This window comes from Rousettus aegyptiacus, unplaced genomic scaffold (genome assembly GCF_014176215.1).
Source record: "Rousettus aegyptiacus isolate mRouAeg1 unplaced genomic scaffold, mRouAeg1.p scaffold_m13_p_17, whole genome shotgun sequence".
In the NCBI taxonomy this organism is placed as follows: Eukaryota; Metazoa; Chordata; class Mammalia; order Chiroptera; family Pteropodidae; genus Rousettus; species Rousettus aegyptiacus.
In genome coordinates this window covers 27024289-27045864 of record NW_023416292.1, presented here as the reverse complement: position 1 = coordinate 27045864, position 21576 = coordinate 27024289, and the positions used below count along the sequence as shown (strand labels likewise).

The 21576-nt window shown below is 58.4% G+C and overlaps 2 protein-coding genes across 8 annotated transcripts; both read left to right on the top strand.

Moving 5' to 3' along the window:
• Nucleotides 1-14: 14 nt before the first annotated feature.
• Nucleotides 15-7950, top strand: PSMD4 (proteasome 26S subunit, non-ATPase 4). Of its 4 annotated transcripts, none has more exons than XM_016122743.2 (10): nt 15-112; nt 3774-3914; nt 5056-5170; nt 5526-5612; nt 5857-5925; nt 6089-6304; nt 6594-6702; nt 6872-7003; nt 7087-7154; nt 7672-7950. In XM_016122743.2, exons 1-10 carry the CDS (start codon nt 87-89, stop codon nt 7840-7842), a joined length of 1134 nt encoding a protein of 377 aa, XP_015978229.1. In that variant the 5' UTR covers nt 15-86; the 3' UTR covers nt 7843-7950. The 4 variants fall into 4 exon arrangements, with proteins under 4 accessions (XP_015978229.1, XP_015978228.1, XP_015978227.2 ...); XM_016122742.2 differs by having other exon boundaries at nt 6594-6711; XM_016122741.2 differs by having other exon boundaries at nt 72-112; nt 3690-3914.
• A 5050-nt stretch (nt 7951-13000) lies between these two features.
• Nucleotides 13001-21570, top strand: ZNF687 (zinc finger protein 687). Of its 4 annotated transcripts, XM_016122753.2 has the most exons (9): nt 13004-13136; nt 16085-18216; nt 18376-18554; nt 18858-19034; nt 19112-19274; nt 19419-19751; nt 19851-19963; nt 20049-20190; nt 20277-21570. In XM_016122753.2, exons 2-9 carry the CDS (start codon nt 16102-16104, stop codon nt 20760-20762), a joined length of 3708 nt encoding a protein of 1235 aa, XP_015978239.2. In that variant the 5' UTR covers nt 13004-13136; nt 16085-16101; the 3' UTR covers nt 20763-21570. The 4 variants fall into 4 exon arrangements, with proteins under 4 accessions (XP_015978236.2, XP_015978239.2, XP_015978240.2 ...); XM_016122750.2 differs by having other exon boundaries at nt 13001-13136; nt 18376-19034; XM_016122751.2 differs by lacking the exon at nt 13004-13136 and adding an exon at nt 13208-13340 and having other exon boundaries at nt 18376-19034.
• The last annotated feature ends 6 nt before the right edge of the window (nt 21571-21576 follow it).

Sequence of the window (21576 nt, the reverse complement as noted above, 5' to 3'; positions counted from 1 at the left end):
TGTGATTGGTGGAGAGCGCTGGCCAATCGGAGGGGGTGTTGTTGAGCCGTCGGGAGAGCCGGCCCGGGAGGGAGGAAGGTGGCAAGATGGTGTTGGAGAGCACCATGGTTTGGTGAGGAGCTGCCTCGGGGCCCCGAGAGGGGCGGAACTGGGTCGGGGGCGCGTGTCGCGCGGAGGCCGGGCGGGCCTGAGGTGGGGGCGCGGGTCCGATGCGCGAGACGCGGCCTCGGGCCGGGAGGGAAGGCGCCCCGCCGACTCCCTGAGTCATCCCGAGCCCGGGAGAGGAGGCCGTCCCGGGTGCCCCCGCGAGTCCTCACCCCGCGGACAGCCCTTGGTCCGCGGATCCCTGCCGCCTCCCTCGCCTCCGGCGTGGTCTTCCCAGACTGGCCCCGGGCCTGTCTTTAGCCAGAGTCCTGCTTCTGCCCCCCACCCCAGACGTTAGGGAGAGAGATCATAAATCCCTTCCCCGGCCCATTCAGCCTCTGCCTCTGTGACCTTTCCCTGTGTCATCTTCAGAAGTACTATTTAGAGAATGCTTTCTCTGTGTCAGGCGTTAATTTACTTTATCTCACTTAAACTTCGGTTGACATGATACCGGGTCTCAGCAATTTTCGATGACCCACCAAAGTCACACAGCTAATTAAGTGGTGGAGCCAAGATTTAAACTCAGGGCTCTCCGACACAGAGGCTCTTTCTTCTCTAGTGAGCTCGCTTCAGTCTCAGACTAGGGCGGAGTGTCTATGATAAGTTGGATTAGAAGCTGAGGACACAAACTTCTGCAAGGTTTCAAGAGTTTCTTTTAAGCGTGTGCATATAATATAACACAGAGCAGTACACAGACACAAATCAGTTGGACGGAACCTGGTTTTCTTTTGGGGGAGAGGGATAGCATTACTAGATAAAATATAGGCTGCCTTGTTAAATTTGAAGTTCAAATAAATAGTACTCTTTAATATGTAAAAAAGATATAAATATTTCCCAAATATTGGACAAACATACGTATACTAAAAAGTTATCAGTTATTTATCTGGAATTCAAATTAAACTGGGACTCCTGTATTTTTGTCGGCTAAATCTGGTAACCTCTGGGAGAGAGCATCTTAGAAACAGGACAAGATTTGGAATCCAAAAACCTGTTTTTTGGTACTTACCAACAGCATGTTCTTGAGAACATAGTAAGTAAATCGATCTAAAAAATGAAACAGTAATAGCATCCACTCTCCTTATAGCACAGATGGACAAAACACAGTTCTCTGTAAACGGCAGAGCACTGTCCATGTTAATTGCCATGGTACTTGAGGAGTCCTTAAGAAAGAATTTAAGAGAGGCCTTGAAGGGACTTGGACAAATGTCGGGAAGGAGAGGCCTTAACAATCAAGGGGAAGGCCAGAAAGCTGCTGCGTTGTAAACGTCCAAGGCCTGGCTAGGGCTTAGGACATCGACTAGTGTGACTTCGTTATAAGGTTGTTAGTTTATGATGATTCCCCCACTTTTTTTTTTGTAAAGGTAGATGGGACCAGGTAGAAGACCACAAATGCTAAGTTGAGGGTGGTCGAACCTTTCAGCAGAACTGTTGAAAAAGTTCTGAGGGTGGTGGAAGCAGAGCTGTTACAAAATGGCATTTAATAATATTGATATGGTTTGGTTTAGGAGGACACATTGGCCCAGGGGGATGCATTGGTGGCCCACTGTAATGGCCCCGGGTGAGGTGGGGGTGGGGCCTCATGCTTTGCTTTCCTCAGAATTCTCTGGAGGAGTTTATTAAGAATTGCAACTATGTGACTGTACTGCCCATCCGCTTGAGTCAGGCTCTCAGCCAGGGAAGTCCAGGCATCTGTATTCTTTTTTTTAAATGAAGACTTTATAGAATAGCTGGATAACACCATAAGCCCTTATTTTGATGTGAATTTTCGTTGGGAAAAAATTACATAATGTTGAGCAAAAGCGGTCACCAGGAATACTTATTTTATTCGTTCAAAGTTTAAAGTTGGGAAAATTAATGTATTTTGGGGGACGCACACATAGGCGTTAGAGCATCTGTGTTTTTAACACCACTGCCACCACTGCCATCGCCCTCCCAGTGGTTCCGATGCACAGATGCACGACAGAGTTCTCCACTGTCAGTTCTCCCTGTTTCTCAAGCTCCCTTTCTCACTCTGACACCTTCCTCGCAGCTCTCATCCATCTGCTGGTCTTGCCCACAATCCTTATACTTAGTAGCTGTTCCATCTGGATCATCCTCAAAGCCTCCCTTGTTTTTTATATTTGGACTCGCCACTGTGTGTGGAGCTAGAGAGACAGTTGCTTCCCTGAAGGGGGAATAATCAGAAACAGTGTAGCAGGGAAAAAAGAATAATGCGTGGTCAGAAGAGCCAGCCCTTGATCTCCTCGACGGTAAGAACCAGTCTGTGTTTCATGCTCACTCTTAGGCACTATGCTAGTACTTTCCCTGCATTTAATCCTCATGGCAACCCTAGAGGTAGGTACAATAACACCTATTTTACAGATGAAGTTACAGGACCTTAAAGAAATAAATTCCTCAGGACCATAGAATTAGCAAGCAGCAGAGTGGGGATTTGAGCCTGTGCCTGAACACTGCCCTTTATTCTCTTCTCTCCTTTGCCTTCCAGTAGCTTCTTAATTACTGCTCGTCATCATTTTTGGTTTGTATTTATTGCCAGGCAAAGGACACTAAAGAGGAAAACTGCCCCTGAAGCCCATGTTTTGCTTGCCCATGTAAATGAGGCATCTTGTCTAGGACACAGCTTCCTTCCATCAGCACAGTGCAATTGGTGACTGTTAAAGACTGAGGGACCTCAGGTCATCCAGAACTGCTTGTGTTTAGGAGCTCGTGTGGCCACTTCCCTTACCTGCCTCCTTTTGGCCTCTGGGAAGCTGGAGCTTGTATTTCATATGATCTGGATTCTTAAGATTGTGGAAAGTTGCGGGGGGAAAAGAGGTGAGACCCCAGATTCATGATCCCTCATTTTTGCAGTTCAGTCCAGCTGCCAAAGCCGTTACACATTAACCAGATGATCGGATTGTGCCGTCTTACACTCGGTGCTGCCAGATGTTTTGTAAATATTTTTAAGTTGCCTTCCTCGTTTCCTTTGGAATACTCCCATCTTAATGGCTGATGTAGAGTCCATGACAACACTTAATAACACTTACATGCACTTTATTATTATTTATGCCACAGCAGCTGGTCTTCCTAGATGGTCTCTCATCCAAGTACTAACCAGGCCCGACCCTGCTTAGCTTCTGAAAACAGACATCAGGCTTGTTCAGGGTTCCATGGCCCAAGACCTTTCGTGTGTAAAGCAGACGTGCTATACTGTGGAACCATGTCCTCATGTACCTTATAAAAAGGTAGTCGAGGTACATCAGCTATGGTGTAAGATAGTTGGAAGGTAGATTGCAACCTTGTCAGAATGCTGTAGAGTAGGGATTTAGTCAACGGCCATACCTCACTGAACGATCACGTCTGATCTCGGAAGCTAAGCAGGGTTGGGCCTGGTCAGTACTTGGATGAGAGATTTAACGTTTTTTTCCCCTCTCCTTTGGCCATTTGGAGTCAGTAAGTCTGAGATAAGGCTTGGTCATCCATATATTTAAAAAAAAAAAAAGTTGCAGGCGATTCTAAGTTCCACAGACTGAGAGCCAGCGTTATACCCACAATGCCCCTCCCAGGGCAGGCGGCGAAGGAGACGGGTCACTGGTGCTGCAGATGCCTCAGATTCTGCAGCGTCTTCTCTCCCTCCCCTCATGTGACAGCGTGGACAACAGCGAGTACATGAGGAACGGGGACTTCTTACCCACCCGGCTGCAGGCCCAGCAGGATGCTGTCAACATAGTCTGTCACTCCAAGACCCGCAGCAACCCCGAGAACAACGTGGGCCTCATCACTCTAGCCAAGTACGTGGGACGGGGGGGGGGGGGGGCGCTCCGCAGGCGGCCAGGGGTTTCCCGCGCGACCCGCTGCAGACGTGTCAGCTCTGCGAGGCTGCTTGCGCCCATCACCTTCCTAGGTTAACGTCCTCGCTTTTCAGTGTAAATACAAATAACTTGTTTTTAATATTAACCTGAATCGAATACAGTTGTGAAGCTAAATCTCCCGGGGCAAAATTTCACAGTATAATTGAAAGTCAATGAAAAGTGATTTGGGGTCAGAGCTCCAGGCCACGTATCACACATCCCGTTGCCCCAAAAGCGGTGAGGAGGCGACGATCCTCAGCTGAGTGACTGCCTCTCCCAGTGCGCATGTCTTAGCTGGGAAGCGGGTCTAGGAATGGGGGGTGGAAGGGAGCAGTGTCCCCTGGTTGTGGGGGATTCTCGGCCCTGTGAGCAAGATAACATGGGAGGAGCGAGGGGGACACACAGGGAGGAAGAGGGCCAGCTTCTTACAGAGTCAGCCACGCTCACGGCTGTGCCTCACGTCTACTAAACACTAGACGTTTTTCCCAGTTTTATCGAGATACGGTTGGCATATAACGTGTAAGCTTAAGGTGTGCCTCATGTGCACATTCAGTTGACCCTTGACTGCCTTGAACCTCACGGGTCCACTCACACACGGACTCTTTCCAATAAGTAGGTGGTCGGCCCTCCGTGTCCCTGGGTTTCGCATCCACGGACTCAGCCAGTTGTGGGTCGAGAACAGTATTTTCGATCTGCAGGTGGAAATCCCCAGGTGCAGAGCCGGCAGTCTGCATTGTTCTAGGCCATTTTATATAAGGGACTTGAGCATCGCGGGGGGTCCTGGAACCAATCCCCTGAGGATACCAAGGGACCATAGTTAGGTTTTGGGGAGGTAGAAGTTATACACGGGCTTCGGGCTGTGCGGGGGGCCGCCTCCTGGACCTCGCGATCATCAGGGTCGGCCGTACCAGGAGACGAGCACAGTAAGTTTAGTGAACACCGTACCTCTGTAAACATTAAACGTTTGATTAGGAAAAATTACGATTACAGTTCTTATCAAAGTCTCTAAAGGAAAGATGAGTCAGACAGTGTGGAGGCCCTTGTCAGACCTGAAATGGCGGAAATGCTTTCCCATTGCCAGTGACTGTGAGGTGCTGACCACGCTCACCCCGGACACCGGCCGCATCCTGTCCAAGCTCCACACCGTGCAGCCCAAGGGCAAGATCACCTTCTGCACCGGCATCCGCGTGGCCCACGTGAGTCCTCCTCGCCCTCAGGTTCTGCTTCCTCCGTTGTTCCTTCCTCCCCTGGAGTCCTGAGCTAGAGCCAGGCAGGGAAGAGAGGGGCCTAGAGGAAGGCGTAGAAAGGGTGCAGGGTGAACCCCAGGATTGGTGAGCATCGTGAAGGGAAGATTCCCGGGGACAGAGAGTAGCCCCTTTCTTGTCCACAGAGAGGCGCAGCGGGTCGGGGTGGAGGGTGGCGTTGAGACCTGCATGTGCCAGCACAGTGGTAGACTTGAGATACATGGAAGCCACAAGGAGAAAGGACAGTGACAGCAGCGAGCCCGGCGATTCCTCTAGCCGACTCTGAGAACTTCCTCTTCTTTACAAGTTGGCTCTGAAGCACCGACAGGGCAAGAATCACAAGATGCGCATCATCGCCTTCGTGGGGAGCCCTGTGGAGGACAACGAGAAGGATGTGAGTCCACGCGACAGGTCGGGACAGTGAGCAGCACGTTCGGCACCGGGTCTCAGCCCGTAGGAGAGCCAGGCGGGGGCGCTGGGGTCCCCTCTTTGGGGAGGGGAGAGGCTGGTGTGCAGCATTCAGTGCTTCTCTTGGGGGCCCCGGGCAGGTCAGCTGATCTCCGTGTGCTTTTGTGAGGTGCGGCACTTCCCCTCATGGTGTGGGACAGATTTCCTTATTTCTCGCCTCTTCTTCCCAGCTGGTGAAACTGGCTAAACGCCTCAAGAAGGAGAAAGTAAATGTTGACATTATCAATTTTGGGGAAGAGGTGAGTACGGACCGGCTGGGGGGCATCGGCTGGGTTCGGTGAGGCCAGTCTTCACCCGGAGGAGCGCCCGCACTGCAGGAGCGTGGCTGCGGGTGAGGGCTGAGGTGGCGGCGACTGGGCCGCGGGGCGGGGAGAAAGCCTCCCGCATCCTTCCGTCCCGCAGGAGGTAAACACAGAGAAGCTGACGGCCTTTGTGAACACGCTGAATGGCAAGGATGGAACCGGTTCTCATCTGGTGACGGTGCCTCCTGGGCCTAGCCTGGCCGATGCCCTCATCAGCTCTCCAATTCTGGCTGGCGAAGGCGGTGCCATGCTGGGTCTCGGCGCCAGTGACTTTGAATTTGGAGTGGATCCCAGTGCTGACCCCGAGCTGGCCCTGGTGAGCAAGCGCTGACCTCAGGCGGAGGCCAGGGCTCCTGCCCTGTCCTCTTCTGCTGACACTCGCACGTCACACAGCTGCTTCTCCGGGGACAGCCTCGCTCCTGTCCCCAGACTGCCCTCTGCCCCTCTGCCCCGTAAGCCCATCTGGCCAGACCCTTGTTTGCTCTGACTGCACCCCAGGCTTCTCCCAGGGCTGTCCTTCTGCCCTGCCGCACCCGTCCCGCTTGCCCTGCACCCCTGTCCCACCGTGGTGCGTGGCGGGGCGCTGACAGGCCCTGCCCTTCCAGGCCCTCCGCGTCTCCATGGAGGAGCAGCGGCAGCGGCAAGAGGAGGAGGCGCGGCGGGCAGCTGCGGCCTCCGCGGCCGAGGCCGGGATCGCTGCGTCCGGGACCGAAGGTGAAAGAGGTGGACTCTGAAGCCCGGGACGGCGGGGCGCTCGCTGGCAGCCGGTGTAGACACGGGCGGGAGCGGGGTCTGGCCGTCGGGACCGTGTGGGCCAAGGCCGGGGGCGGATCTGTGGGGGACGTGGCACCAGCTCTACCCTGCCGCTCTCTTCCGGTCCCAGACTCGGACGAAGCGCTGCTGAAGATGACCATCGGCCAGCAGGAGTTCGGCCGCCCCGGGCTCCCTGACCTGAGCAGCATGACCGAGGAGGAGCAGATCGCGTACGCCATGCAGATGTCCCTGCAGGGCGCAGGTGCTGCGGGCCGGCCGGGTGTGCTCAGGCGGGCGGCTGCGGGGCTGGGCGCGGAACTGAGCACGCTGGCCTCTTTTCCTCAGAGTTTGCCCAGGCAGAAGCCGCTGACATTGAAGCCGGTTCAGCCATGGACACGTCAGAGCCCGCCAAGGTGAGGGCCGGTGATGACTCCCTGCCCCTGTCAGGCCCCAAAGCCCCTCGTGCTCAGAGCCGCAGCCCTGGAGGCCTGGCACGCCGCCCGTCCCAGGCTCGCGGGTGGGCTCATCGCGGGGCGGGAGGAGCTAACACGGACGTGCGCCTCTCCGGGCAAAGCTTGCCAGGGCGCTGGGGTGCTCGTGCTCAGAGGTCGCAGGTGTCCCAGTTTCCTGTAATTTTCCTTCCTCGCCGGTGTGAGCGGTCCGGACAGGTGTCTAGGATGTCATCCTCCCAGGAGAGTGAAAAGAGGGTCTAGAAAAAGCAAAGGGGGGAGCAGGTGTCTGATAGCAGGAAACCGGGACGCGATGGCATCTGCCCGCACCCCGCACGCAGGAGGCAAAGCTCCGGTTTCTCCTGCTGGGCTGGTGTGCGCGTCCGGGCAGGTGGAGGCCCTCGCGGGTGCCGCGTCGTCCCTCTCACCTTTGGCCCCAGGTGCCCCCACCCTTGCACGAGCCGACACCACCCTTTTGCAGGAAGAAGATGATTACGATGTGATGCAGGACCCCGAGTTCCTTCAGAGTGTCCTGGAGAACCTTCCAGGCGTGGACCCCAACAACGAGGCCATTCGCAATGCCATGGGCTCCCTGGCCTCCCAGGCCACCAAGGAAGGCAAGAAGGACAAGAAGGAGGAGGACAAGAAATGAGACTGGAGGGAAAGGGCAGCTGAGCCTGCTCGGGGCTGCGCGGCGGGGACACAGGGCTCGGTCTGTTATCTGTAACCACTGCAACTGAAATAAAGCTTGGCAACTTTTTTTTTTTTCTTTTTTACTTCACAGAGGGGTGGCTTTGAGTGTGAGGGGGTCCGTGGCGGGAAGGGGAGCTCCTCTGTCGAGTTCTCTGTCTCCAGTACCTGATCTCAGTCCTGACCTGTTAACCTCCCCTCCCCTCACCTTGCCTTTCTCCTGCCCTGGGGCCGTTTGCTTTGGAACAAAGAGAAACCGCAGGAGAGTCACTGCGTTAGGCACTAGGGCCACAGAGGTGAATAGGATGACAGAAATGAGATGACGCACATCTGCACATCTGCGGAAGGACCCGGGAGGCCTGAGCCGGCCCTGGGGAACAGCCTGAGAAAGGGCTGATGCCCGCAGCCTCTGGCAAGGCTCCTGGAGGTGACATTGGAAAGCCCTGTAATGGCAAAAAGTTTATCAGCCGACAAGGAAGAGCTAGGCTGTGCCAGTGAGTGGGAACGGTCTGTGCTGATGGGGCCGAGGTCGCTGGGGGAACTGAGTGGCTCAGAGCCTGGTCGGGTGAGTGGCGGAGGCAGAGATGGCAAAGCAGGCGGCAGGCAACCCGAAAGATCAGGGACCCAAGAGGCCTGGCTTCTGCCAGGTGGGGACTGAACACGGCGCTTCCCAGAGCGCCAACTTGCGAGGACGATTTTTATCTTTAAAGAGGTAAATAGTATTCGACACATAAAACACTTAACCTATATGTAAATTGAGACACATAAAAATGAACGAATCTGAAGCCACTCAGATTTCAGAGCTGGAGTGTTTCCTCGCCGCAAACATGCCTTCGTGAGCCCACCTCCACCTGCTCAGAGATGGTGATGATTTTCACCCCCACCCCTCCCCTTGTGCTCCCCTTCGGCACCCGACGTTGCTGGGTCCTGATCATTCCGGGGTTCTGCAGCGTAACCTGCTCGTTTTCAGCTTTGCTAACCGACTGGGATGCTTAGGAAAATGGGTACCCTGTATGATAGCTAAACGTACGTATCCCCTATGACTCTGCTCTATACTCGAGAAAAATTCATGCACCTGTCCATCAAAATACAAGTGCAAGAACGTTTGTAGTAGTTTCGTTCACAATGGCCAAACCTGGAACAGCCAAAATGTCCAACAGGAGAATAAATGATTGTGGCTTATTCAAAAAATGAAATTCTACATGGCAACAAAACAATAACCTGTCACTACATGACGAGATCTCACTAACGAAATGCTGAGAGAATAAAGCCAGTACGTAAAATTCTACATAGGCACACCGGGGAGACTGCGGTTTGGTTCCAGACCACAGTGGGAGAGCGACTATCGCGATAAAGCGAGACGTAATCTTTTTGCTGGTGGAGTGTCTTGCCTTCCATTTGTAAAAAACGAAACCTCCGCGAAGCACAATCCAGCAAAGTACAATCAAATGAGGCCTGCGCGTGCGGCACGCTTCCGTCTACATGAAGTTTGAGGAGTTCAATGGTGACGGCACAGAATAGTAGTGCCTGTTGCCTGGGAAAGGCTACGAGGGTGCTTTTGGGGAGCTGGAAATGTAGACACACACACACGCACACGCACACACACACGCACGCACACACGCGCGCACACACACGCGCACACACACTCATCACTCTCTCCTGAGCAGCACCATCTGCCGATATCACACACCGCCTCTCCTTGCCGATGCCACCTGCTGCCCCCGCTCTCCCTCCCACACTGCTCCTACTGCACTTCTTGATGCCGGTCTCTTTGCAAAGGGGCCTCCAGCGCTCAGGCCTTTCAGTCCCTTGACCCTCTCTCCTAGTCCGTTCCTTTCTCCTCAAAGCCTGTATCCTGCCTTCTGTCTCCCCAAACCTCCAGCTCCTCCATCATCTCACCCTCAGGAGATGATCCTGTTCCTCACACTGCGACAGTAGAAGCTCCTGGACACATCCTCCCCAGCGCCCCCTACAGCCACGTGGGTTACCGCCTTCTCTCCCGTCAACGAGGCAACGAGCCCGCCCCGCCGTTCGAGACGGACCCCGCCGCCTGCCTTCGTAAGAGCTGGCTCCAGGAACTTTTCCTTTATCTCTGGGTTGCGACATCACTTTAGCTTCTCTACGGGACCTTTCCCACCAGTTAGCGCGAACGCACTGCAATTTCTTCATCTTCATCCTTTCTTGACCCCTCTTTCCGCTCCGGCCCCTTTCTCTCCCTCCCTCTTTTAAGACAACTGCCTCTAGTCACTGTCTCCTCCTCCTTCCTCCCTGCATTCTCTTGGGTGTACAACCGTTTTAAATGCTCAGGCCACCATGCCATTTGGCCCCTTCCCACCCCACTGTGAGAAAAAGCCAAAGTCCTTCAACAGCCCCCAAAGTATTTCATGACCTGAGGACGCCTCCCACTCCCCGACCTCTCTGGAATATGCTCCCACCGCAAGCCCTCATATTCGTTCCCTCTTCTGGGAATGTTCTCATCCCAGAGAGCTGCCTGGCTCACTTGCCAGCTTTCAGCCTTTACTTAAATGCCACCTACTCAGAAAGGCTTGCACTGTCCACCCTATCAAAAATTGCCACCCTCCCCACACTTCCTGTCCTCCTTTCCTGCTTTATTTTTTCGCATTAAAAAAATTTAATAGACTATTTCTTCGAGCTGTTTTAGGTTTATAGAAAAATTCAGCAGAAATCACAACGAATCCCCATATACTTCCTTCGCCCTATCATTACATCTTATATTAGTGCGGTACATTTGTTACAATTAGCGAACCACTACTCATACATTCTTATTAACTAAAGTCCACGGTTTACATCGGGGCTTTTGACAAATGTACAATGTCATGTATCCACTATTATAGTGTCATATGGATACTATCATTTAGTATCATATAGTAACACTGCTCCCCAAATCCCCCCTGCACCTAGTCATGCCTTCCTCCAGCTGAACGCTCAGCAACCACTGGTGTGTTGACTGTGTCCACAGTTTTGCCTTTTCCGGAATGTCGTATACTTGGAATCACACAGTATATGGCACTTTCAGATCGGCTTCTTTCAGTTGACAATGTGCATTTAAAGTCCCTCCATGTCTTTTCATGGCTTGACAGACCTGCTTTATTTTTCTTCCCCAGGCAATGATCGTTTCTAACTTGTTTGCATATACTTTACTCATTTATCATATTTATCGTCTTCTCCAGAGGAACCTACATTTCATGGGCATGAGAATTCTTATCTGCTTTGTTCGTTGCTGTATCTGTGCCTATGAGAGTGCCTACAATACTCATCCCCAGAATTCAAAAAGTATTGAATTATTTCTTAAATGAATGAAAGTGCATCTGACTGAAGAACAAACTTCTATCCAGAATCTTCCTGGCAAGGGAATCTGTGAAATAATGTTTAGCTTTCTGGATGCTTAGAGTTTTAACTCCATGCTGCCTTTGACCTTGGGTAAGTCGTCTAAGCTGCCTGTGCCAGTTCCCAGTAAAATGGAGATAATAATAGTATCTACCTCACAGGGTTGTGGTAAGAATTAAATGAGTTCATATACATCCCGTTCTTATAATAGGTCCCACATGTGTACCTGAGTAGTAATTATTATTCTGCACAGGAAGACTCCGAGGAGGTGGGACTAGAATGCCATCGAGCGGCTCAGAGATGGAACGGCGCTGTGAGCTGGAGACTGCGGGCGACCTCCAGAAAGGAGAAGTGGGGGGTTCGAATCCCGTTTGCCCACCACTTTACAAAGCACTTTGAAATTCTAAACGCTTTTAATCCTCACGCGAAAAGATCATGTCAGGTGGATATTATAATCCCCATTTTACTCATGAGAAAACCGGTTCAGGGAGACTTGCTGGATGGCACCATGGGGTAAGCGGCGGCTCGAGTGCCCCATCCAGATCCAGCCGCTATCACTTACGCAGCCTCAGTGCGCGCCGGGGTCTTCGGTCCGGGGGAAACAGAAAGACTTTCAATAGCCACGCCCCGGCTGTGAGCAGCCGCGTGCGCTGCAGGCTGCTCGGATGGAGCGTGCGCGAGGTGGACCCCGCGCGTCTCGGTGAATTCTGCAAGCGCGTGCTCATTGGAGCAGCAAGGCAGCTCTGTTTCCGAGTATCCCTCCCCTTCCCCCGCCTCTCAGGGGCGGGGCAACAAAGCGCGGGAAAAACGGCCTCGACTCCGCCCCCACCCCATGCTGGGGGCAGGGAAGGGGCGCACTCTAAAATGGGAAGAGTGTGTGCGTGCGCGCGCGCGCGCGCGCCCGTCTCTCTCTCACCCACGTCCCTGTGTTTGGGAAGCCTACCAATTTGCCGCTTTAAGATCCCTTTGGAAATGGCCCAGGCCACGCCAGCACTCGAACGTCACCTCTCTTCCACTTCCGGCCTGCAAGCCTGTCCCAGCCTCAGGTGCCGGTTCCTTCTACACTCCAAACCATGCCGTGCTCCAAGCCTTTCCGCAGAGGGAGGAGCTATAGGTGACGCCGCCGCCCAGGAGCTGGCCCGCGCGAGGACCTCATCCATCTAGATTAGATAGCGATTTGGACAGTAGGAAAACCGCGGGGAAATGGTCAATCAGATGACGTAATGTTTTGGGTGACATCCCATTCTGTGACTTCTGCACAGCATGACTGACATTGGCGTTTAGCTGGAGAAAGCGCAAACCAGTCTACACATCCGGGATCCCTTCAGGGTCGAAGAGGCTCCCCTCAAAGTATTCACCAAATAGAAGCTGAGCGTTCCTTAAATTTGCATAAATGAACTGCGGGATTCAGGATCGCGGCCAATAGGGAGTGAGGGGGCGGAGACGCACCTGGGATAGTCACCGCCTCCAGTAGGAAAGCGGGGAATCAGATTGGCTTTTTCCTAAACGACAGTACCGGCGGCCAATCGCTTTTGAGACGCACAAATGGGGCAGGTTGGGCCCCGGCACAACCAATGGCGAGAGGCATCTTCAGAAGGACCAGGTTCCTTGCCCAATGAGGCTGAGGAGACTGTGCGGGGCTAGTTCCGAGCGGCAGTACTTAGGACCAACCCAGAGCGGGGCTGGGCGGGGCGCCGTGCTGAACGACGCGGGGGTTGGCCAATGGCGAGTACGAAAGCGGGCAGCCCAGACCGGGAACGCAGAGGGAGCTAAGGGAGGGGAAGGCTGAACGGGAGAGAAGCAGGAAGTAGCGGCGGCCGCGGGGAGGGCGGTGGCGGCGGCGGCGGCGGCAGAGGCTGGAGCACGGCAGAGACCGCCGGGGTTCGGCCCGCACTGGGAGCCAAACAAGTAAGCGTGCCCGGGGTGTATACCCGCCCCTGGCCCCGCCCCCGGGGGGCGGGTAAATACCCCGCCCCTCCCCCACTTGGTCAACTACCCCCTTCTCCGCGCCGCCCCCCTGGGGCTGCTCCTAAGAAGGCCGGGACACCGCCTCTGTTGCTTGGGGCGGATGGGCGAAACTCCCAGCCTGTTGAAAGCACAGCCCCTAGCCGGGTAAAGGTGGAAGGAGGGTCGGGGTCTCCAAGTCCTGGCGCCCCCAGCCCAAGGGGCGTCCGAAGCGCGGCCCGGGGGCTAGAGGCTGCAGGATGTCGCGACCTAAAATGGTGTCCGTGTCCGGGGGTGGGGGCGGGGGACCTGGGCAGGCCGGAGCAGAGCCTGCACCCCGACTGGGCGCGGGTCAGCGTCCGGGCCCGGCCAGGACTCCGGCTCGCGCCCCGGGCCGCCACGCTTCTCCTGCTCACTCCACAGCCTCGAGGGAGCCTCGGGAGTCCGGGGGAGGAGGAGGCTGAGCTGCACAGGGGGGCGAGGGGAGGTCGGAGTTGGGTCGGACCCCGGCCGGGGAGCTGCGAGGCTCGCGGAGACCGTGCCCTCCCCACTGCTCTCTTTCCACGCGCCTGCCCCCTCCCGTGTGTGGTCCTGCGCCCGGAGGCGCTGCGCTGCGGCTTCCCTAGGGCTCGGCTTGGCCTTGGCCGGTCCCCTCCCTCCGGTCGCGAGTGTGAGCCAGGAAGCGCCACACGCCTCAGTTTCCCCTCTGGCTTCTCCTGTGTCCACCCCGCCCCTTCCCCGCAACCCGGGACGCGCTCCCGGCGCCGGCCCTCGGCAGATGGCAGGGACTTAATTCCGCCCGCTGCCCAGCTTGGCTGCAGTCTAATCGCCCCCGGCCGCCGGCCCCTCGCCCTCCTCAGCGCGGCAGGGCCCGGCCCGGGAAAGGGCAGTGGAGCCCCCAACCGACCGGGCCAGTTCTCCCTCTTCCTGTTCAGCCCCTTCCTTTGGTTTTGGGGAAGAAGAGAGGGAAAGGGGGGGGGGGCGCCTGGAGCCCAAGAGACAGGGCGCAGCACCCGCAGAAAGGCCTGGCAGGGGGGTGGGGAAGCCTCTTCGGCCTTGGGCGCCTCTGCTTGGTCTACTGTCTGCTCCTGGCTATCGGATGACCTCTAAGTCACTTGGACGCCCAAGGCGGGGTTGCCTGGGGGAGGCGAGTTTGCAGACGTTTTCTCAGTCCTCACTGATCTGTGCTCCACCAGCCCACTTTTCCGGGGCCCTGAGTAAGGCCAGGCCTCCAGGCGGGGCAGAGCAGCGGGGAGGAGGGCCTAGTGATCCATCCTGGGCAGAGGCAAGAGGTGGAGGGCTTTGTTTAAACCCAGAGCCTGCAGAATTGGGGGGCGGGTGAGGGGAGGACCCTAGTTTCTTCCTCTTAATTGGTACCCTCTCCCTCCACCCCCACCTTGGTCCCAGCAATGCCAGCTGCCACCTGCTGGGACTATCTCCAGTTACAGTCTAAGGCTGGAAAGAGGTGAGAGGATTGGCCCTGGGAAATGGCTTGCAACCTGGGCACAGAGCGTTAAGGGCCGGCACTTCCTCTGTCGCTTCTTCCTAGATGCAGAAACACTTGTGGGAGAAACTGGTAGGGAACAGACTTGGGTCCCTCACCAGCCCTAGGCTGGCCTTGTTGGTTTAGTGACACATAGGAGTCTTGTGGGATTTTTTTTTTTTTTTTTTGTATTGGGCCAGGTAGGGCTGGGTGAGGCTTCCTGGGCTGCTGTTGCCAAAGGAAAATTAAAAGGGTGAGGAGTGTGAGTTAGGGGACAAACTGGGGCGAGGCGCTCTGAGCAGAGGTGAGGCGGCAGGGCCGAGGGGGCCTGGCTCTTCCCCATGGTGGCAGCTGTGCTGGATAAGCGGGTACCCTGGAGTTTTAGCCCAGTGAGAGCGAGGTGGAGAGGGAGGAGGGGCTGGCCTGGGGAGGGCCCGGGGAGGGCCAGAGGTGCTCTGGGGAAGGTAGGTGAGGGAGCACCAGGTGTTTGCGACAGCAGCGGCCTAGGCTGGGGCCCTTGTGACTGCTGCCTTCAGGGTTTTCCCGTCTCTTTGTCTCTTTCTGTTCCTGCGTCTTAATCTATCTTGGTCTCTTGGGCCACTTCTCTTAGTCCACCTCCCTCCCTCTTACCCAGGCTAGATCTCCAGGTGCCAGTGATGACCCCAGGTGCCTCAGACTTGACCTTGCAGTGACCCCAGCCCTAGATTTCCAGTGCTATACCTTCCCGGGCCCCCTCATGCTGACACGCTTTGTTGGTCTTAGCTGTAATTACCTGTGTTCAGAGTTCTGACTCTCACGTTTACAACTTCGTGTTATGCTCAGAATAACCCTATGATATACGGATGACTTGTCCCCTCTTTCATTTAAACAGCAAAAGGGAGTGGAGTAACTTGTTATCCAGCAGGCCATTGATAAGGCCGGGACTAGAGTCATTCCTTGTGTCTTAGCTTAGGTCCCAGACCTTCTGTACACATGGTTTTCAGACCTCTATGGCCCCCCCCCAGGAGATCCATGGAGAATATGGATGGATCCCATCTTGCATGAATGAAGCCTTACAACCAGAGTGTCGGGTCCATCCTTCTCCTTGACAGTAGTATTGATTAGTTGATTGATTCTGTGCTGGGCACAGGAGGGACTGAGGTGGTTTCAACCAAGACACTCGAACTCCCTCTGCCACCGTGACTCTCATCTCATACCTGTGTTTCTCAGGAATCTCTTCTCTTTCTCCGGCCCTTAGTGTCTGCCCTGGAAAGTGCACCCTGCCTTCCTTTCAGTTTTAGGGCTTGGCGAACCAGGTGCCTCCACCAGCCCTCGGATCGGCACCGTGCACGGGTTCGGAGAGGGCGTGAGCGGGGGGATGCCGCGGGAGGAGGGCCAGGGCGCCTGCTTTCGGAGGTCTCAGTTTCTCCCTCTCCTTCCTGTTCGTCAGGCCGGGGATCTGCCGCCATGGGAGACATGAAGACCCCTGATTTTGACGACCTCCTTGCCGCCTTTGACATCCCAGACATTGATGCAAATGAAGCCATCCACTCTGGGCCGGAAGAAAACGAGGGGCCAGGAGGCTCGGTGAAGCCAGAACCCAGTGTCGGGGGTGAATCTGGAGAAGTGGCAGCAGCAGCTGCCGGGGATGGCCCTGGGGTTCCAGCCCAGGCCTCTGACCTTGGCCTGCCGCCCGCGGACATCTCAGCAGTCAGCGTCATCGTCAAGAACACTGTGTGTCCCGAGCAGTCCGAGTCCCTGGTTGGAAGTTCAGAAGGGGAAGAGGCCGGGGCTGGGGGCGTAACCAAGGAAGGGCCTGTGGGACCTCGTCTGATGCAAAACGGCTTTGGGGGCCCTGAGCCATCCCTTCCGGGAACCCCCCACTCTCCAGCTCCTCCTAGTGGGGGTGTCTGGAAAGAGAACACCGCGGAAGGCAAAGCCCCATTGGACCTCTTTGATCATTTTGGGCCTGAGCCAGGAGAGCACCCCGATCCCCTGCCTCTGTCTGTACCCTCCCCACCTCGGGAAGGGGCCGTGACCCCACCTCCTTTCCCCTCACCCTTTGAGCTGGCCCGAGAGAATGGCCCGGCCCTGCTGCCCCCTGGTTCCCCCGCACCGCTGGGCGCCTTGAAGCAAGGCGGCTGCAGCCCCCTCCACCCCCCGGGCCCAGCCCAGCGAGCCTCGGGCTCGAGCCCTGAGGCTGCGGGCATCCCTGCCAGCGCCTCGCCTCCCCGGGTTGCCGGGGGGCCCTTCTTCAAGCAGTCTCCAGGGCACCAGAGCCCTCTTGCCTCCCCAGAGGTGCCCAGCTGTCAGCCCCTAAAGGAGGAAGAGGACGAGGGGCCGGTGGACAAGTCCCCCACAGCAAGTCCCCAGAGCCCCTCTAGTGGCGCCGAGGCTGCCGACGAGGACAGCAATGACTCCCCTGCCTCCTCCAGCTCCTCCAGGCCCCTCAAGGTGCGGATCAAGACCATCAAAACGTCCTGCGGCAGTGTCACGAGGACCGTGACCCGGGTCCCCTCAGACCCTGATCCACCTGCCCCCTTGGTCGAGGGGACCTTCCTGGCTGAGGCTAGCCTCTTGAAGCTGTCCCCTGTAGCCCCGACCCCTGAGGCTCCAAAGGTGGTGAGCGTCCAGCTGGGTGATGGCACGAGGCTAAAGGGCACTGTGCTGCCCGTGGCCACCATCCAGAACGCGAGTACTGCCATGTTGATGGCGGCCAGCGTGGCCCGCAAAGCCGTGGTTCTACCTGGGGGCCCTGCTGCCAGCCCGAAGATGATGGCTAAGAGCGTGCTGGGTCTGGTGCCCCAAGCCCTGCCCAAGGCTGAGGGGCGGATAGGGCTGGGGTCCGGGGGCCAGAAGGTGAACGGCGCCTCGGTGGTGATGGTGCAGCCTTCCAAGCCGGCCCCCGCGCCAGGCGCGGGGGGCGGCACCGTCATCTCGCGGACCCAGTCCAGCCTGGTGGAGGCCTTCAACAAGATCCTCAACAGCAAGAACCTGCTGCCCGCCTACCGGCCGAACCTGAGCCCGCCGGCCGAGGCCGGGCTGGCCCTGCCCCCGAGCGGCTACCGCTGCCTGGAGTGTGGGGACGCCTTCTCGCTGGAGAAGAGCCTGGCGCGGCACTACGACCGCCGGAGCATGCGCATCGAGGTCACCTGCAACCACTGCGCCCGCCGCCTGGTCTTCTTCAACAAGTGCAGCCTGCTGCTGCACGCCCGCGAGCACAAGGAGAAGGGGCTGGTCATGCAGTGCTCGCACCTGGTCATGCGGCCCGTGGCCCTCGACCAGATGGTGGGGCAGCCGGACGTCACGCCCCTGCTGGCTGTCCCGCCCGCCCTCGGACCTCCGGCCCTGGCTGTCCTGCCCGCCCTGGGCAAGGGTGACGGGGCCATCGCCTCCGCCATTGCCGTGGTGGCCGCCGAGGCCCCGGTGCTGCCGCTGTCCGCCGAGCCGCCGGCTGCCCCCGCCACCTCCGCTCGCACGTGCTTTCGCTGCCTGGAGTGCAAGGAGCAGTGCCGCGACAAGGCCGCCGTGGCCGCCCACTTCCAGCAGCTCGGGCCGCCTGCCCCCGGGGCCACCAGCAACGTGAGTCGCCTTTCACCACCTTTCCCTGGGGGGCGGGGGGCGGAGGGGGGCAGGCAGGTGCCATGGGCATGGGATCCAGGAAGGCAGGAGAGGCTTGGTTAGGAAGAGTACCGGGGGACGGGCCGCTCCTCCCCGACTTGCCTCCTTCCACCCCGACAGGTGTGCCCGACCTGCCCCATGATGCTGTCCAATCGCTGCAGCTTCAGCGCGCACCAGCGCATGCACAAGAACCGGCCCCCCCACGTCTGCCCCGAGTGCGGCGACAGCTTCCTGCACTCCAGCTTCCAGGCCCACCTGCGGGACGCCTGTCTGCACTTCTCCCGCCGTGTAGGATACAGGTGCCTCGCACCTGCGGGTCTCAGGGTTCCTGGCACCCGCCTCTTGAGAGCCCCATCTCCCTGCTTTGTCCCTTGGCCCCAGCACACACAGCCCACGGTGAGCCCGGCCACGTCCGGTGACCAGGGGAGCAGAGCGCAGCGCTGCCTCGACCGGCCTCCCCTGGGGAACATGGTCTCCGCAGCTCCCTCCTGTCCCCCGCTTGCTCAGGCTCCAGCACCCACGAGCTCAGAGCCCACCCTGTCCCTAAGGATGAGCGTGGCACGGAGCCAGCCCGCCTCACACAGCGCCCCGTGTGCCCACAGGTGCCCCAGCTGTGCAGTGGTGTTTGGGGGTGTGAACTCCATCAAGTCGCACATCCAGACGTCACACTGCGAGGTTTTCCACAAGTGCCCCATCTGCCCCATGGCCTTCAAGTCCGCACCCAGCGCCCACGCCCACCTCTACACCCAGCACCCCAGCTTCCACGCGCAGCAGGCCAAGTGAGACCCGGGGGTGGGGGGTGGGCCGGAGGGGGGCCCCACGGGCGGGGTGTCTGCACTGTCCTCTCCCCACACAGGATGATCTACAAGTGCGCCATGTGCGACACGGTCTTCACGCACAAGCCCCTCCTCTCCTCACACTTCGACCAGCACTTGCTGCCCCAGCGCGTCAGCGTCTTCAAGTGCCCGTCTTGTCCTCTGCTTTTTGCCCAGAAGAGGACCATGCTGGAACACCTCAAGGTACCGGGGTCCGCGGGCGGCGGCGGCGGGGTGCTCAGCCGCGCTGACCTGCTGCGAGGCTCGCCTCGCTTTTGGGAAGTGGGGGCGGAGGAGGGACGGCCGGGCACAGCGAGGCCCCCACCGCCGCCCGTCTCCTTTGCACAGAACACGCATCAGTCCGGGCGCTCGGGGGAGGAGACTGCCGGAAAAGGGGCCGAGGGGGCCCTTATGAACCCCAAGGCCGAGCCCGAGGAGCAGGCTGTGTCTCGGGGAGCGGTGGCGCCAACTGTGGAGCTGTCGTCCTCATCCTCCGAAGAGGAGGAAGTACCCAGCTCCCCGGAGCCCCCTCGTCCAACCAGACGGCCCCGGCGGGACCTGGGGGCCAAAGGCACCAAGGCTGGGGGTGGGGGCCCTGGAGGCTGGACCTGTGGCCTTTGCCACTCCTGGTTCCCTGAGCGTGACGAGTACGTGGCCCACATGAAGAAGGAGCACGGCAAGGTGAGCGAGGTGGGCTGCGGGGGCGGCCGTGGGGGCGGCCTGCGCGGCCCTGGCCCTGAGCGTCCCCGCCCCGCTGTCGGCCCCGCCCCGCTGTCGCAGGCGGTGAAGAAGTTCCCCTGCCGCCTGTGCGAGCGCTCCTTCTGCTCGGCCCCCAGCCTGCGGCGCCACGTCCGGGTCAACCATGAGGGCATCAAGCGTGTGTACCCGTGCAGGTAACCCCGCCCCCCTGCCCCTGGGAGCCGCCCTCGGGCGAGGCCTCCCTCTGGAGCCCCGCGCCCACCCGCCCGCTGCCCCCAGGTACTGCATGGAGGGGAAGCGCACCTTCAGCAGCCGCCTGATCCTGGAGAAGCACGTCCAGGTCCGGCACGGCCTGCCGCTCGGGGCCCAGTCCCCTGGCCGGGGGAGCATTGTGGTTCGGGGCTCCGGTGCCAGAGCCCAGGTAGGCGCAGGCCCGCCTCACCGTCTGGGCCGTGGGCGTGGTCACTGGGATGATGGGAGGCCCACTCTCCGCACTCTCTGCCCCAGGGGCCGGGACTGAAACGCCGCCAGTCCTCCGACTCCTGCAGTGAGGAGCCTGACAGCACGACCCCTCCGGCCAAGGCCCCCAGAGGCGGCCCTGGGCCGGGCGGCCCCTTGCGCTACCGGAGCGCGGGGCCCCTGGAGCAGAGCCTCCTGGTGGGGCTGCGCGTGGAGGGCGGGACCCAGCAGTGCCTGGACTGCGGCCTGTGCTTTGCCTCCCCTGGCTCCCTGAGCCGCCACCGCTTCATCAGCCACAAGAAGAAGCGCGGCGGGGGCGCCGCTGCCCTGGGCCTGGGGGCCGGGGACGAGGAGGCCCCCCCTCCGAGGCCTGACCTGGACGGAGGAGAGTCACCCTCGCCTGCCTCCGGAGGCCCACTGACCTGTAAGGTCTGCGGCAAGAGCTGTGACAGCCCCCTCAACCTCAAGACCCATTTCCGCACCCACGGCATGGCGTTCATCAGGGCTCGGCAAGGAGGCAGTGGGGACAACTAGGGCCCAGACCTGGACTGATCGGCCGCCTCCCTCTTCCCTGGGAGCCTGGGTCACTGCTGCTGCCTGGTCCCCAGGCTGGGGGTTCTCATCATCATGTGCATTTTGTTCAGCTGCCCTCCCCTTAACCCCCAATGACGACAGACTTGAGCATTATAGTTATTTGCAGTCCCCACCCTGGGTTTGGCCCTCGGGTCCTGTAGAGTGGGCCTCCATGCCTCCTTTCTTAGCCCGACACTAATTCCGTTCCTGCTGCACTCCCCGCTGGGGCCGGGGTGGCAGGCAGGGCCCCGAACGCGAGCTGCCTCGGCCCCCACCCCGTCCCCTGCAGGCCGACTTGGGGCCTGGCCACCCTCGCACCAGCCCTCAGGCTCCCCGGCACTCCAGCCCCGGCCCCTGCAGTGCCTTTCACTTGTCTTTTTCCCCCCAGAAATCCAGGGGGGTTGGTAGGGATGAGTCCTGTCACGTGGGGGGGGGCCAGGGAGAGGAGGGGGCGGGCTCTCAGGAATCCTTTATTCTTGTAGTGATACTAACAGGGGAACCGGAGGGAGAAAGCCAGACAATTAAACTCTTCCTGGTTTAATCTCCGTCCGGCTCCTCTTCCTGTGTGACCTGGATGAGGGGGGCTTGGTGGAGGAGCCAGAGTCAAAACCAGGGCAGTCCTCTGGAAGAGGTGGCACTGACCGAGCAGGCGGGGAAAAGCCATCCTCCTCCATCTCGTTCTGCGTGCTGCCTTTTGCATCCTGGACACTGCGGCATCTGCTCACTCCTTGACAACCCCCCCAAAAAATAAAATGCAACTTAGAAATGACACCAA

Bases quoted from the DNA above. Each gene is read 5' to 3' on its own strand.
- ZNF687 (XM_016122750.2), top strand. From the start codon at position 16,102: ATGGGAGACATGAAGACCCCTGATTTTGACGACCTCCTTGCCGCCTTT. The intron at 19,964-20,048 runs GTAACCCCGCCC...CGCTGCCCCCAG, and splicing joins AAGCGTGTGTACCCGTGCAG to GTACTGCATGGAGGGGAAGC. The intron at 20,191-20,276 runs GTAGGCGCAGGC...TCTCTGCCCCAG, and splicing joins GCTCCGGTGCCAGAGCCCAG to GGGCCGGGACTGAAACGCCG.
- PSMD4 (XM_016122740.2), top strand. From the start codon at position 87: ATGGTGTTGGAGAGCACCATGGTTTG. The intron at 5,171-5,525 runs GTGAGTCCTCCT...CTTCTTTACAAG, and splicing joins CCGGCATCCGCGTGGCCCAC to TTGGCTCTGAAGCACCGACA. The intron at 5,926-6,088 runs GTGAGTACGGAC...TCCGTCCCGCAG, and splicing joins TTATCAATTTTGGGGAAGAG to GAGGTAAACACAGAGAAGCT.